The 17,517-nt window shown below is 47.9% G+C and overlaps 1 protein-coding gene across 1 annotated transcript in view; it reads left to right on the top strand.

The window, feature by feature from the left end:
* LOC119962140 (contactin-associated protein-like 5) overlaps window positions 1-17,517 on the top strand; it is a 1,413,266-nt gene that overhangs the window by 1,101,363 nt on the left and 294,386 nt on the right. The window contains exon 17 of the mRNA XM_038790064.1: window positions 15,677-15,895. Within this exon, the coding sequence (XP_038645992.1) occupies window positions 15,677-15,895 (219 nt within the window). The remainder of the gene's footprint in view (window positions 1-15,676; window positions 15,896-17,517) is intronic.

Raw genomic sequence — 17,517 nt, forward strand, 5'->3', positions numbered from 1 at the left:
GAAACAAAGATATCTCTTAGTGTATCTCAGCAGTTTTTATTTTAAAGGAGGTTTTGAAACCGCTGTGCCATGGAGCTAGCCATCACATTTGGAAAGTGATCTCCATCAACTGAAATGCCTCACTGAATCAATCCATGCCTTTTCCACTGCTCAGCCATGTCATTTTATTTATAAAGTTTATTTTAAACGTGGGCTGAAACGTTTCAGTAATGATGCAGATCACGTTCATTACTCTTCCCAATGGAACTGTTAAAAATGCATTTTTGCAGTTTTCGATTCAGAGGTGGAGGGTCTCCAACAGAAGTTTAACAGCATCTATAGAGTCATGAGTTGGATTTTATGCTCCCAGGTTTGAAGGTGGGAACTCATAAAATCTGATGTATACACTTCCCATCTGTCATGATATGCAGACATGCTGATAATGATATACAGACAGGCACAGGCAGGCAGCTGATGAACACAGAGAACATGACATGACCAATGAGCAGGCAGGACAGTCAAGAGTGGTATCTCACTATAAAAGGCACGAAGCACTCCCACTCTGCCTTGTTTCCACTGATGAACATCTCCAGAGTGAGTCAGGTTGTATGTACAGTATCACACCTCCAGCACGTGGCTAAGAGCTAGTCTGGTTCAGTCAGACAGAGAAACCACACTTAGTTTAGCAGAGAGTCGAACTCATAGAGAACTGTGCTGCTGGTTCAATAAATCAGATTGAACGAACTTCAAGGTCTGGAGTATCTTTTGGTTAAAGCTGCATCCAGTTGCAGCCTGTGTTGTCCTAGAGTACATAACACATCACCATCTAGTAGCTGGTTGTCCCTGACATGTATGACATTTTCACAGGATTCAGTGATGGCATTGGCCTTCCCTCCCTGTGCCTACTGAGGCTCTCTCCCATGCTGTATTATTTTACCAACAGTAGGGAGGGGGCCCAGGCTATAAGGGAAGCTTTAGCTGCATCGGCTGGTGTTGGATAAGGTGGAACCTGCTTTGCAGGTCCCCTGTGCCTACCAGAGATGCAACCCGCACCCCCCCCCCCCCCACGTCCACCCCAAGATTAGTCTTCCGTTTTACCCTCAACACCCCCTCCCCTCCCCTCTCCCCCCCCCCCCCCAACCCTTTCAAACCAAGCCCACCTAACCCCTTAACCAGGCCTGCCAACCTGACCGTGATAACATATACCCCATTACCTAGGTGTCCAATTCCTGTGACCATCTCCCTTGGAGACCGATTAGAGTCCCAGCAGTGGCCACCACTCCCGTCGACCTTGAAGGGATCACAGAGCAGCCGGCTTTCAGATTGGTCGGAATCTCTCAGAGGCAGGACTTCCCGTACCTCAATGCTGTCAATCCCACCTTCGGCTAGTTAACAACCAATTGGCTGATATGTAACAGTGGAGCAGCCATTCTCCATGTGGGTGGAGTCCCCACCATCTTTTAATTACGGGGGTGATGGGGTCCGCTGCGCACCGTAAAGTCCAGGCGATAGAAATTTTAGCACCAAGGGAGACCATTCAGCGGACAGCAGTATTAGTTGTTATGAGAGCTATCTGCTTTGTTTGCATCTTGCTTTTTTCTTCTACCTCCCATTTTGGCAAGTGTCTATGCAATTAAGTAAAAGAACCTTTCATTTATGTAGTAACTGTTACAACTGCAGGATGTCCCAAGGTGCTTTATAACCAATGGAAGACTTTTTTATTTGAAGTGCGGTCACCATTGTAATGAGGAAAACACAGATGCCAATTTGCCGAAGCAAGCTGTCACAAAGAGCAATGTGATATTATGATGTGGATCGAGGGATAAATATTGATGAGAACTCATGGGAGGGCACCTTTTACCCTCTTTTACATCCACTTTAGAGCCTCAATTTAACGTCTCATGCGAAAGACTTCATAGAAACATAGAAAGTAGGAGCAAGAGTAGGCCCTCCGAGCCTGCTCCACCACTTATTATGATCAGGGCTGATCATCCAACTCAATAGCCCGTTCCCGCTTTCCCCCCATATCCTTTGATCTCTTTCTCCCCAGGAGCGATATCTTACTCCTTCTTATTTTGACCTCAACTGCTTTTTATGGTAGTGAATCCCATAGACTCACCACTCACTGGGTTACAAGATTTCTCCGCATCTCAGTCGTAAAAGGCCTACCGCATATTCTCAGACTGTGGCCCTTGGTCTGGTCTCCCGCAGCATCAGGAACATCTTCCCTGTATCTATCCTGTATAGGCCTGTTAGAAGTTTACAGGTTTCTATGAGATCCCCGCTCATTCATTATATTTACTCTACTCGCGTGAACATTATCCTAATTGACTCAATCACTCCTCACGTCAGTCCCACCATCCCAGGTTTCAGTCTGGTAAACCTCCAACAGTACAGCACTCCCTCAGTACTAGACTGGAATGTCAACCTGGATTTTTCTGCTCAAGTCTCAGGAGTGGGACTTGAACCCACAACTTTATTGCTGCAGCGGCACAAGTGCCATCATCCGAGTCATAGCCGACATCTAAAGTCTCTCTCAAATGCTGTGATTTACAAGGCCTCACTCGCACTGTTGCAATGTATTCTTCGTCCTTCTTCTTCTGGTAGCTCGTCAAAGTGAGAAGGACGTTTACATAGGAACTTACAAACTAGGCGAGGCATGCGGCACCTTGAGTCTGCTCCACGATTTGATCAGATCATGACTGATCTGATTGTGGCCTCTACTTTCCGATCTGACCCCTATGTCCTTTGACATTTGAACAGTCAAGTATCTATCTAATTCAGCCTTATAACTATTCAATGGCCCTACCTCCACAGGAATTCCACAGGTGATGCATTTTGACAGGAAGAACATGAGAGATAATATAAAATAAGGAGTAAAATTCAACAAGGGGGGCAGGAGCCAGAGGTATCTGGATGTATATGTGGATAGATCATTGAACATGGCAGGGCAGGTGGAGAGAGCACTAAGTCACGACGCTGGTTTGGAGAGCCAGTGCAGACATGATGGGCCAAATGGCCTCCTTCTGCAGGTAACAATTATCTGATTCTGTTGCGGCTCTGCGAGAGAAAACAATTCTCATTATCTCCGTCATAAATGGGAGAGCCCTTACTTTTAAATTGTGTCCCATAGTTCTAGTCTTTCCCTCAAGGAGCAAGACCCTGTCAAGTCAGGATCTTTATATGTTTCAGCCCACGTTCATCAGGAGTCCAGAGTGCAGCCAATGTCAAGAACCTGCATGTAGAATCTTTTAACGTGGAGAGGCTATTATGCCTCAGCTGCCACATGTGGAATTCTGGCCGACAAAGAGACTGTCCTGCTCTTACCCTATCCTATTAACTGAATAAATGGTAACGTATCTTCTGCTGTCCGTCCCCCTTTATGTTTCTGTTATTATGCTTTTGCCCCTTGTCACCATTGGTATATTTATTGTGTTCTGTAGAATGACTCCAGGATGGCAGGAATTTGTATTTTCACATCCAATTTTGATGGCTGTTTTTCGAGACCGTAATCTGTGAGTGAAGGACATGGTATGACAAGGAACTGAAGTTGCCAGTTAACCCCATCAATGATAGTTATTTGGAGCTGAGTGGTGTGATTTAAGAGAGGTATTTGAGATTATTGTAGGTGGGAATGAGACAAGATGGATAGAAACAGGCTGTTCCCCATGATTGACAAGTCTATATTCAGTGGGCAGATATCATTAAATGTAAGGGCTTTAAGGGAGCGAATAGAAGATTTGTTTTTACTGGAAGTCTTAGGATGCTATGAAATACAGCACAGTGAAGCACAAAGACTCTGGCCAGATTTTCTCAAAGGAGTTTGGAATCAGGAGGCATGTCATTTCCAAGGTGCAACATGACCTCCAACATGACCCGGGAGCTGGTTGGCATTTTGGCATTTTCGATGAGGCAGAGGACTTTGTGGAGTGGAGATGGGTCAACCAGCCAATTAGTGGCCGGGTACAATGTGAGGAGGGGGGGGGGGTGGGATAACGGTGATGGAGACAGCACACAAGAGAAGGGGGTCAACTCGGCAGCCAATAAGAAGGACCGTCATCTTCAATTTGGCCAGGGCAAATGGAGTGCTGGAAGATAGGATAAGGGCGGGAGCCGTGAGCGTTCTTAAAATGGTGTTGATGCGCCATAGATTTTTGTCAAGATCACAGAATATTTTTTCAACACCGCCAAAAAGAGGCTGGAGCTGTTCAGCTGCACAACAGCCAGCTGGCCCTGGGAAACTTAGCAAAGGACCTTCAGCAAACCTCTTCTTGGCCTTTTGGCTAAGAGCCAGTGTCGGATCAAGCCCGAGATCAGGAGAAGTGCCTGCCCTTGTCAGTTTGGATTGAGTGTGTCTCTCGTGACGGGAACCATGAATTGGATTCAATTTAAAGTTGAATTGGGTTTTGGAGCAATTTGAAGCTCTGCGCATTGGATTTGCAACTCTGAGAAAGGAATAACATTTAAAAATAAAAGAGAAATTTGCTCAATTAATGATGCTGGTGAATTCACTATCCCCCTGCCAACCCCCCCCCCCCCCCCCCCCCCCCCTCCACCCCCCACCACAAACAATCTGGCAGGGTCAGGAACAGAGGTGACAGACAAGTACACAGGCTGTTGGAGCCATTTCCTTTGGTTGCCTCTCTACTTGCCAATCGATTTGGCTCATGGAAAAGGGAACACAAGGATTTGGGAGCAAGGTAGGCATGGTTAGGTTGGGTTACTGGGTTACGGAGATATGGTGGAGGTGTGGGCTTAAGCAGTGTGCTCTTTCCAAGGGCCGGTGCAGACTCGATGGGCCAAATGGCCTCCTTCAACACTGTAAATTCGATGATATGAAATTGAAACTACTGATCATTTAGAAGGAGAACGCCAACACCGATTGGTTGGGATGACCGACGGTCCTTCTCCATTTAGTGTTATGCGGCTCCAGCCCCACACCAACGTAGTTGTCTCAATAGTTGTCTCAATTGCCCTCAGTTTTCAGAGTAACAGGAACAGTGTAGCCACCTAAAATGGACGCTGAGCTACAAAGTAAGCCAAGCGCTAAGACTGCAGGGAAACAGGCAGTTTAGCCAAAACAGCAGTCTGCAAAGACAGCATTTTGCATTCTGCAAGTAGCAGAAACCAGTTTGGGCTCAGGTGAGAAGACCTTAGTTAGGTGCAAATGGAAAACGCTTTGCATGCTAATGAGGCAATCAGACCTGAACACCCACACAATAGAAACATTTGATTCTGAATGGACACATTTGAACCAAGGCCCAGCCATCGAGGCACCAGAAACCTCCAAACAAAAGGGCATAAGAAACGCCCCCCCCATCACGGAGACCCCCTCGCATTGGGGAATTCAAACAGTATCGATGAGGAATTGACCCAATAGATAACCAAAGGTAAAGCCCGCCCAAGAAGAGGGAAGGACATTGGGATCCCTATAAAAGGCAGGGACCTCGTGTTGTCCGGTCTGTTGTTTTTGTGCTCCGGCTTAACTTCGGTCAAGTTCTGTTATTCCGTGCTCCGGCCCTGACCAAGACCTTGAAGCTGTATCCTGACTCCAGCCGTCGAGCACCAGCCGCCGAACCGTAAGTGCCAGTACGACGCTCGCTACGCGAACTAAGCCCGCTAAACCCCCCAGTGACCAGAACGCTTGCTGAAGGTTGCAGCCCAAGACCGGGACGAAGGCCTCGCTCCCTGACCTTGCCTGTTCCTGTTAGATAAGTATTCTGATTACTTTAGTTTAGTCATAGCTTAGTCTCTTAGTGTGTGCATGAGTATTTATTATAACTGTATAATAAATATTGATCGTTTGGACCTTACTAATCGGTGTATCGTCTTTATTACTTTGAACTTGACCTTGGAATACTCGTGACGGTGTCTATACGGCACCTGGCGACTCCTGAGCTGAATAAATACATAGAACAGAGCCTAGTGGTGTTAAGCACTTGGAAGTTAATACACCCCAATAAACGCGTTTTACACTCATAGCAAAACGTGCAACATTTAGTGGCGACATCCTGACGGGACACGGTTACAAGTGGTACCCCCACACCGTCCAGGACCCTGAAATTTGAATTGGAACTCCAAATTACAGAGAAAGCAAGAAAGTAAAGAAAATCACAAGTATTCAAGGTGTTCAAACTAATAAGCGTAATTCGGAAGTGTGTTTAGTGCATGCGTACTAACAGGGCTGTAAGGTAAAACTGAAAGCATTTTTGTTGCGACAAACTTTCGGTAGTTTTGTGAACGGAACATAGCGTAAGCCGTACCCGTTTCTTGAAACACAACCCCAGCAACCCCCTGTTCCAAATTAACTAAAAGAGAGTCAGAGAAAATGGCCATGCAGGCAATGGAACGTCTGATGGATCCAGAAAGGTTTGTGGTCGCAGCGACCAGCAGCAGTAGCAGGGTAGGTCAGTGTCCCACGTGGGAGCTGGAACTCCGCAAATATCTGCAAGGAAAGGGATGGCCCCTTTGGAAAGAGTTTTGTTTGAATGAGGAGACAGGTCCCGGAAGTATAGGACATACTTGGTGGGAGAACCTCTCTCAAATTCATAAAAAGACCATGAGTAAAGCACGTAAGCCGATGGCGATTGTGTCCTGTTTGGCACAATTGCGAGGCACAGAGGAGGTCGTCAGGACGCTCCGGGCAGAATTAGAAGAAAGGAACCGAATGAGTAAGGTCGATGTCAGGGACATTGAGAAGGAAAATCTGGATCTAAGAGGGAAGTTGGCAGAGAAAGGTAGAGAGGTGGATGATGCCAAGAGGGCACATCAGTCTTGTCTAGCCCATCTCAGCAGTTCCCAGACCCAGTACGAAAAGGCTTATCAGGACGTGCAACGTGCCGTTCTGATAAGAGAGGAATCAGACAAGCAGGTGGAGGCTTTGCAGAGGCAATGCTCTGATCTCAAAGCAGCTTTGAGAGCACTCCATGCTGCTACCACAGAGCAAAGGCAAAGTACTGTGGATCACGCGAAATGCAGGAAACAGATTGCAGAGCTGCAATCGCTGCTTTCGGTGCAAAATGGGTTTCAAAGCACCTTTGGAACCCAGTTAGATGGAGAAAATGCCCCAGATTGGCAAGAATTAAGTGAGACAGCGCAGCGATATGTTCAGGGAACATGTGCGCCAGCAGCACAGCAGAAAAGGCACGCACCCCCACCCCCTACAGATCAGATCATAACCGCACCCATGAACCCAGTAACCACGCAGAGAAAAGCTATAACAGAAGGCGCACCAGATATAACCTACACCACCCCCTTAACTGTAACCCAGCTCAGGGACGCATGTGAGAAGATCACTCCGTTCCTCCCCACTGCAGACCCCCACCAGTTCTTTGCTAAAGTAAAGCAGCAGGCTACAATGTACGGCCTGGATGAGAGAGAGCAGGTTAAGCTCACAGTTCTGAGCTTAGACCAGTCAGTAGTAGCAGCCCTCCCCGACCCACAGAACGTTGCCGGAGGCACCCTAGAGGAGATGCACACCTCCATTTTAGATGCCATAGGGTATAATCGAGGTGACCCCGTAGAAGGACTTAATAAGTGCCGGCAGAAAAGATCCGAACACCCCACAGCATTCGCAGGAAGGCTGTGGATTCATTTCAACGCAGTTTTCGGCGATTTAAATAGAGCGCATTTGAACCGGGAAAATATGGTCAAATGGACGCGCACCATAATCTCACACGCGACAGAGGCAGGACAGAGCGCTTGCAACAGTTATGACCCCTCAGAAGAGGCCCATAATGAAAAATGGGTCCTGAAAAGGTTGTCCCGCGCTTGGGAGCAATCAATTCAGGGAAAGAGTAAGGTTCAATCCCCAAAAGAGGCTCAGGCTGCAGCAGATATTCAGGCAGTGAGAGAGCACCAGAAACCCGCATGGGTAAATGAAGGGAAGAGCAGCCCACAGCAGAAAGGCCAGGAATGCTATAACTGTGGACAGTTAGGGCATTGGGCAAAGGAATGCAATGCACCCCAGCGATCTCAGAGAGGCCAGCAGACAGGCACTCTGAACCGCAGTAAGGCAAAACCCATCCACAATATAGCAGTACAGTCAGGACCCACCAATGTGGACGAGACGAACTGACGGTGTTCGGGCTCCCCCACTTGGGTCTGTGACACACTATGGGATTCATCAGGGAGACCCGTAGTCACAGCGAGAGTAAAAGGGAAGCCCATAGAGTTACTCTGGGACACAGGAGGCTCCCGCACCACCATTAACTCTACGACCACGGCACACGCAGACACGTGGCCGACCACATCCACCATTACACTTAGCGGGTTCACAGGACACTCGCAGCAGGGACATATCACAGCACCCGTAGCAATCCAGCTAGGGAACATCTCAACCAAACACCCCGTTGTATTAGTAAATCTTCCCCGGACAGCAGAAGACATCCTGGGGATAGATTTTATGAACGCTCATAGCTTGTCGTTCGACCCAGTGAACCAGTGTGTCTGGCGAATGGCTAGATCAGACAGAGCACCAGCCACCCTCACAGTAGGAGACTACGCTAATCGGATTACCGCAGTGGGAGAGTACTCATTTGACCTGACTACACTCCACACCGACAGACAAATAAAAGCCCTACTGAACAAACACAGGACAGCATTTGCCAGTCACCGTCATGACTGTGGCAGAATGACTGGACCAGTTCACGTTACCGGACAGGACTCCCGACCACAGAAACAGTATAGATTTCCCCTGGAGGCAGAGGTGGAAATCGAAAAGGTGATATGAAGCTTATTGGAGCAAGGTGTGCTCAGAACGGTAGCCTCGACCAATAATGCCCCTATTTGGCCAGTGAGGAAGCCCGATGGATCATGGCGTCTGACCATCGATTATCGGGAACTCAACAAAGTAACCCCCGCAGTAGCCCCAACGGTAGCTACTAGTCCCGAGACCATGCTCAAGCAGGGACTCAACTCCAAATACTTCACGGTATTGGACATCAGTAACGGATTCTGGTCAATACCATTGGCAAAAGCGTGCCAGTACAAATTTGCCTTCACTTTTAAAACACAACAGTATACGTGGACATGCCTCCCACAAGGATTCCACAATTCCCCCTCCATTTTCCACCGACAGCTGGCAAGTGGTTTAGAGAAATTTTCCCGCCCCGAATGTCTGGTACAGTATGTAGACGACCTACTACTGCAGACAGACACAAAGGCAGAGCACATTACGCTTCTGGCCGAACTCCTGGAACTGTTGACTTCAATTGGATGTAAAGTTGACCCGAGAAAGGCCCAGATTTTGGAAACTAAAGTGATGTATTTGGGAACAGTCATCACACACGGCAAACGCGAGATCGAATTCAAAAGAATTGATTCGATTCGGCCCTCCGGTCGTTTTTAGGACTGGTTGGCTATTGTCGGAACCACATCGACGGATTCGCGACAAAAGCCGCCCCACTCTCAGACCTCCTTAAGAAAGGAGCCCCCTGGGAATGGCTTCCGCAGCATACAGAGGCTGTGGAGGAGTTAAAACGAGCCCTTAGCGCAGCACCCGCGCTGCTAGTCCCAGACCAACTTTCCCCCTATGCAATAGAGGTAGCGAGCACAGATCTGACCCTCTCGGCCGTGTTGCTTCAGGAACGGCACGAGCAGCTAAGACCAGTGGCTTATGCCTCCCGACTGTTAGACCCGGTAGAACAAGGATTCTCTGCCTGTGAGAGGCACCTCCTTGCTGTCTTCTGGGCAGTACAATACTTCTCATACATTACCGGACTCAACCCCATTACTATTCTGACCGAACACACACCCACACAGCTACTCCTAGACGGTCGACTGAAGGACGGTTCAGTTAGCCAGATTAGGGCAGCTAGATGGACACTACTTTTACAAGGACGGGACATTACAGTAAAACGGACCCGCACACACACATATTTAGCAGACAACCTCCAATACCCCGGACAGCCCCATGACTGTGAAATTGTAGCTCCCCTGCATAACACAGGACCCTTTATCGCAAAGACACCCCCCAGGAAGATAGGGAACCCAAAACAAAGTCCCCAACCCACAGACACGTGTGGACCACTGAGGATTTACGTAGACGGTTCCTCCACAGTTTTAGAAGGTGAGCGTATCACAGGATGCGGCATCTATGTAGAGGACGCGCAGGGGGGCGCTCTCGAAGAAATCGCTCTAAAACTACCAGGTCACTTAGGCGCGCAGGCAGCAGAGCTCGCGGCCATAGCTTATATAGTGGACCACCCCGCTTCTTTCCCCAGCCCAGCAGACATATATTCAGACAGCTTATATGTCTGTAACAGTTTAACCGATTTTCTGCCCCTGTGGAGGACACGAGGTTTTGTCTCCGCAGACGGGAAACCCCTTCCATCAGCCCCTCTACTCCAGCATATTTTAGAAAAAGCGAAGGACAGGACCTTCGGAATAATAAAGGTAAGAAGCCACCATAGGTCATCACCCCCTGGGAATGTAAAAGCCGACGCACTGGCTAAGGCAGGTTCCAGGCGAGGACACTTATGGACCCCCCCAGCTAGCGCACCAGCTAGCGCCCCTGTGAGCGCAGTCCAAATCTCACAGACAGATATTAAAGATCTTGTAGCAGCACAGAAGCAGGATAAGGACCTCAGGAAGGTTTTTAAAGGCAACTTTGTGCCAGAGTACGAGAGATTTAAACACGCACTGACCACACATGAGGGTGTGATCATAAAGGAACAACTTTATGTGGTCCCGCAGCAGGACAGGAATGCAATGATTGCTTTATTTCACGATAACCACGGGCACCAAGGAATTGATGCAACCACGAGGCACCTCAGACAGCTCTGTTGGTGGCCTAATCTCAGGACAGATGTAACGCATTATATTGAGAATTGCCTTATTTGTGCTCAGAATAACCCGGAGAGGTATTCTAAAAAGGCACAACTTCGGCATACTCGCCCAGTAAACGGCCCCTGGACAAACCTCCAGATCGATTTCATAGGACCATTGCCCCCTTGCAGGAATGGCTATAAATACGTTCTGGTGGTCATCGACACCTTTACCAAATGGGTAGAGGCATTCCCCTCTAGAACAAATACAGCTAAGACAGCTGCAAAGATCCTGACCCACCACATCTTCACGAGATGGGGTTTACCCCGAAGTATTGATTCGGACCAGGGATCTCACTTCACAGGACGGGTCATGAAGAACGTCCTGACAATATTCGGCATAAAACAAAATTTCCACATTGCGTATCATCCACAGTCCAGCGGGATTGTGGAGCGCATGAATCGGACCCTAAAAACTACCCTTAGGAAAATGGTACAGGAGAACAACTCCACATGGGATTCAGTGCTCCCATTTGCACTCATGTTCATAAGGAACACTGTTTCCACTTCCACAGGATACACACCACACACACTCATGACCGGACGCCCTATGAAAGGTACAGAATTCCTTTTAGGACTGGACATGACCAGCCCCGAAGTGACGGCCCTCACACACGAAAAGACGGTTAAAGACTTGGTTGAGACTGTGAGGTCTGCACAGATTGCAGCCACAGTTCAGCTAGGGAAACGCCGTAAACAACGCACAGCTTGTTTTAATAAGACCGTACACCCCACAGAATTCCAGGTTGGGCAACAGGTAATGTTATCTGTTTACAACCCCAGCAGTTTTTTGGCTCCAAAATATTCCGGTCCATACTCAATTTCGGATATAATTAGCCCCTCAGTTTACAGGATAAAATATCCTAATGGGAAGACCGCGTGGTTCCATATCAACCAGTTAAAGGCATATGGAACACAGGCCAACCATGCTCACCATGTCCTGCTAGACGCAGCAGAACACTTCACCCCACCCACTAGAGACACTTTTCCACCATCCCCCTCACAGACCAGTTCATCAACGGACTCGCCCACGACTCCGCCCACAGACCACGACAGACCACGCCCCGAAACGCCCACAAGCTGCCACAGCAGAGACAGCAGGACAGACACTGACTCTGAGGACAGCCACAGCACACCACACTACAGCCCACATAGCAGCGACTATGACCCCGACTACAGTGACCCCATGGAAGTCACTTACATTAAAAACCCAGACCCACCACCCGACCCCGACGACCCCGACAATACCCATTCACTTTTGGACCCAACACTATGGCACAGGGACAATTCGTACCGACTTGTCCGCAATGACGAACGTGACCCCCGGTCACATAATGCAAAAATATCATGCCTGATCCACACAAGGGTGTGGGATCCGGGAGAGCAGGACGACACGGTGTCTGAATCCCGATACGGCAACCCCTTTGTGACCCTGTTCACAGAGACAGAGGAAAAGTGAGGTGTCCAGATGATGTAAAATAGGAATCGTTTGAGGGAAGCGATGTCCTTTCTGATGGAACCTGCACGTATGTTTGTCTTCGTTTTATGTTTGTTTTGTTTCAGTACTGTAAATGGTTCAGTTGGAGGATGGACATCTTCTTTTCAGCTGAAAAGATTGTGACCACCTCACATACACGTTAGTTTGGCCGCAGATACCTTTGAGAACTTCGGTTCCAAAACACCAGTTTGATTGGAGATCTTTTCAAAGTTGTAAGGCTTGTGACCACCTTACACGCACTTTAGTTTCTCTGCCGAAACCTCTGAGAACTTCTATGGTGAGCAGCTCACCGTATCGTCTAAAATATCTGAAGCCCAGCTCATTTTTTCAGATGAAGGAGCATCTTGGCTCCTCCATTGTTTTTAGATGCCCCTCTATTCGGCGCATAGAGGCTGCAAGTCACGGTTAACACATTCGTACCCGTTTTAATCCAGGTTACTCAGGCAGTGGACAAACGGCACTGAGGACCCGCCCTGTCTGGGAACCCACTTTGGTCAGCCAAGCTCGGGTATGGCACAGCACGCCCTACCCGGGGATCCCATCCAAATCGTACCCGTAGCGGCCCATACGCAACTCATTCGGACGTTTCTTTCAAAATTTTGTTTTCATTTTTCGTTCGGCAGCCCTTAGGCCGCCATCCCACATGCTATTTACATCCGGGAACATTCGGATGGTAAACTAGCAAAGCCTGCGAGACGGCTCGCAGGAGAGGGATTGTTAGGTGTATTCTGGTCTTCAAATTCGCTTTTGAAAAAAAAAATGAGGGGAGTCACAGGGTGTGACTTGGCCAGTCATTTTAAAGGGTCAATCGGAATTTAAAAGACAGATGCACTAACAGGTAAAGATCTTAAACTGTGTATTGACAGATACTGTGCTTGATCCCATAGCTTTCGAAGGACGAGACAGGGATCGAAGCAAGGATTGTCCATACAGGAGGAAGAAAGAAGGAAAACCAAGTTGAAGATGATGGAAGCTCACCTATTGCTTTTAACTGTTATATCTGTTTGTGTGGAAGCAAGACACGTTTCCCCCACAACCCCCACCGTAAATGTTTCCCTTACAGCCACTCCCCAGTGCTCAGCTCTGATCAGTGAGGTTCAGACCTGGTGCACAAAATTTATGACATGGTACTCCATGTCATACGTAATCGAATCACTGCTAGTGATTGCGATCCTCGCCATACTTGTACAGACCCTCCGGTTGAGGAAGTGGAAGAGGAGAGCCTCCCGTTCCTGCCCCTCCGTCTATGGAGTTCGATCTCCTATTTTCCGATTTCATCAATCCCCTTTGCCCCATGATGAATAAAGCACTGTGTAATGAATAAAAATTCGACCCTGTATTATATTATCCTATACTCGACTGCCGAGTTAGGAAGTGTGATGTTGTGGTGTGAATGGTTAAGGTTTTAGAGTGTGAGGAAATGTTTAAGTTAAGTTAAGGATAATGGTGATAGGTAGAGGTTCCCAGTTTGTGGTAATGCATGTCCCCTTTGACATAGTGCCAAGTAGAGATGTAAGGTAAAAAATTTTCTTCCCATAGTTTAAGACAGAGTAGCCCAGGAACTGGCAAGAGGTCAGGGGACACAAAGAGGGCAACCCAGATGCACTCAAGGCGACGTACATAGGTGATCCTTCACAATATTTTGATTGTGAGGATCACAAGGAGGGAATGTAGCCACCTAAAATGGACGCTGAGCTACAAAGTAAGCCAAGCGCTAAGACTGCAGGGAAACAGGCAGTTTAGCCAAAACAGCAGTCTGCAAAGACAGCATTTTGCATTCTGCAAGTAGCAGAAACCAGTTTGGGCTCAGGTGAGAAGACCTTAGTTAGGTGCAAATGGAAAACGCTTTGCATGCTAATGAGGCAATCAGACCTGAACACCCACACAATAGAAACATTTGATTCTGAATGGACACATTTGAACCAAGGCCCAGCCATCGAGGCACCAGAAACCTCCAAACAAAAGGGCATAAGAAACGCCCCCCCCCATCACGGAGACCCCCTCGCATTGGGGAATTCAAACAGTATCGATGAGGAATTGACCCAATAGATAACCAAAGGTAAAGCCCGCCCAAGAAGAGGGAAGGACATTGGGATCCCTATAAAAGGCAGGGACCTCGTGTTGTCCGGTCTGTTGTTTTTGTGCTCCGGCTTAACTTCGGTCAAGTTCTGTTATTCCGTGCTCCGGCCCTGACCAAGACCTTGAAGCTGTATCCTGACTCCAGCCGTCGAGCACCAGCCGCCGAACCGTAAGTGCCAGTACGACGCTCGCTACGCGAACTAAGCCCGCTAAACCCCCCAGTGACCAGAACGCTTGCTGAAGGTTGCAGCCCAAGACCTGGACGAAGGCCTCGCTCCCTGACCTTGCCTGTTCCTGTTAGATAAGTATTCTGATTACTTTAGTTTAGTCATAGCTTAGTCTCTTAGTGTGTGCATGAGTATTTATTATAACTGTATAATAAATATTGATCGTTTGGACCTTACTAATCGGTGTATCGTCTTTATTACTTTGAACTTGACCTTGGAATACTCGTGACGGTGTCTATACGGCACCTGGCGACTCCTGAGCTGAATAAATACATAGAACAGAGCCTAGTGGTGTTAAGCACTTGGAAGTTAATACACCCCAATAAACGCGTTTTACACTCATAGCAAAACGTGCAACAACAGGCAATAAATTCCAGCGTTGCCAACAATGCCCACAATCATGTGAACAGATTTTTTTTAAATGTGAATGATTTTACTTGAGTGAGCTATCACAGGGTGGTCAGAGCTCGTGGAATCCGTATCCCAATATTGATCAACACCTTCAGGCAAAGGAAGAAGATCCCTAAAAAGCATAACTTGGCTTTTAGCAGAAGTCTGTTTTGGTAGCGAGTACAAACCAGTGGGAGGGATTGGAAGGACCCATGGTCTTTATTTTGTTCTGTCCATGAAGAGAAGCCTTACATGTGGGCAGCACGGTAGCACAGTGGTAGCACTGTTGCTTCACAGCTCCAGGGTCACAGATGCGATTCCCGGCTTGGGTCACTGTGAGGAGTCTGCACGTTCTCCCCGTGTCTGCGTGGGTTTCCTCCGGGTGCTCCGGTTTCCTTCCGCAAGTCCCAAAAGACATGCTGTTAGGTGAATTGGACATTCTGAATTCTCCCTCAGTGTACCCGAAGAGGCGCCGGAATGTGGCGACCAGGGGCTTTTCACAGTAACTTCATTGCAGTGTTAATGTAAGCCTACTTGTGACAATAAAGATTACTTTACATGGCCAAAGGCAGAATTGACATTTGAAGAGAAATTAGTGTTCCATGTCGTTGAATTGGAAAACATTGCTGCACAGCTAAATGACACTCACGTGGCTGTGTTACGTTTGGCTTTTGCAGCTCCAGCGGAAGTCCTCTTCTCATTTGACGTCGGGAACGGCCCTTTCGTGGTTGCTGTGGAGTCGCCCTCTCAGCTGAATGACAATCAGTGGCATTATGTTGAGGCAGAACGCAATATCAAAGCAGCATCCCTTCGAGTGGATCACCTGCCACGAATAGCTCGAGAGGCCGCGGCTGACGGACACATCCACTTACAGCTCAACAGCCAGCTATTTGTAGGTAGGAGGCTCACTTTTCTGGAAAAAAAAAACGTTTTATTAATCTGTCGTCAGCACTTTGACTGATTACCCTTTTCATTTTCTTTCTCACTTGGCTGCCTACATTAATAGTACACAACTAGGAGAGGGTCTGCATTGCAAAAAAAAATCCCATTTTCTACTGTGATGCAAAGCATTTTTTGCTCATTTCCCATCAAGGATGAGAGCATTCTGTGAGTGAATCCTGCCAAGTTTACAATTACCTAGCGGGGAAGCCTATCGACTGAAAACATTTGGTTACTTACAGGACGTAAGATTAAGAGTAAATATTGCCAGTGGTAATTCTAATTGACAAACAGAACAAACGATTTGTGCTACTTCCTGAGAATGAGGTAGGAAGCAATGGATTTAGGGAACTGATATGTGATATTCGGTGTCCTTGTCATGACAGAATATCAGGTGCTGCTCCTTATGTTATGAAGCCTGAAGCTTGTTCAGTGCCATGTGTTCTGGACGTGTTAATACATCCAGAAGTGCCCATTTCAAACCAGTCATGTGCGAGGCTTTCTAAGGAGATGAAAAGTGTTTCCATGACTACTAGGCTACACAGTACAGTTGTACAGCCTGAAGAACACTCCTGCCATTAAGCACCCATGTAAAAGATGAGTGCTGTAGAGCAGGCTGTTCCCCTCAATCTCAATCTATGAAGGTGGATTGCAATTTTACTTATTTCTTTAGTCACTGATTCTGTTCACAGTTTCTGTGCTACATTACTGTTACAGAAGAAATGAAACTCAGTGGAGCATTATTGATGAGGCCATATGGGCCTCCTGATCATTAACACTCCCTCATAAACTGGAAGGGGTGTTTTTCAGGTAGGGAGCCGATGGCTTGTCATTAGGTTGAATGTTCTATGGAGTGGCAATCACTGTCAGATTTCCACTCTGCTCCTATTTTCTCACCTTAGGTGGAGCTTCACATTTTTCACCACAAATTCCAACCTGGGCCTGCTGAGAAACACTCCTGCAGGCCTTCAGTGTTGCATAGAATCGTTAGGGGCAATGACAGCGTGCCCCTGTTTTTACAGCACTAATTGCCATAGACCGGCAGGTTTAAATGACGTCTCCACTTTGACAGGAGAGAAGATATGTGTAAGGCAAGTGGGTGAGGGGCAAGATGAGACAGGGGGTTAGGGTTGGGAGGGTGGAGTCTCAGGTAGTGGAGGGGTTTGGGGACTCAGGTGATCAGGTCTGTCGGATTGTGGGGTCGGGGGGGGGGGGGAGGTTGGTGTGGTCAAGAGGGATTTAGGTAGTCAGTGGTTGGGGGATAGTTGGGTGGTTGGTGGAGAGGTTGGAGGTAAGGAGGATAGGGGAGTTCACCTGGTGGGGGACCGGGTGCTCAGAGGGGTGGGATCGATAGTTGAGGTAATGGAGGGATAGTCAGGCGATGGAGGGATAGTCGAAGATGGGGGGGTGTGAGAGTGGTAGTCAACAGGAGGTTTGGAGGTTCAGTAGCATAGTTACCCAGGCGTTTGAAATATTTTTATTCCATCTCATATTTCCTGGGTAAATATTCTGCCCAATAAGTCAAAACCGTCTGAAGTTTCCAACTAGGAATCGGAGTTTCAGAGGGTAATGGTCATTG

The sequence above is a fragment of the Scyliorhinus canicula genome, chromosome 2 (assembly GCF_902713615.1).
Source record: "Scyliorhinus canicula chromosome 2, sScyCan1.1, whole genome shotgun sequence".
Classification (NCBI taxonomy): Eukaryota; Metazoa; Chordata; class Chondrichthyes; order Carcharhiniformes; family Scyliorhinidae; genus Scyliorhinus; species Scyliorhinus canicula.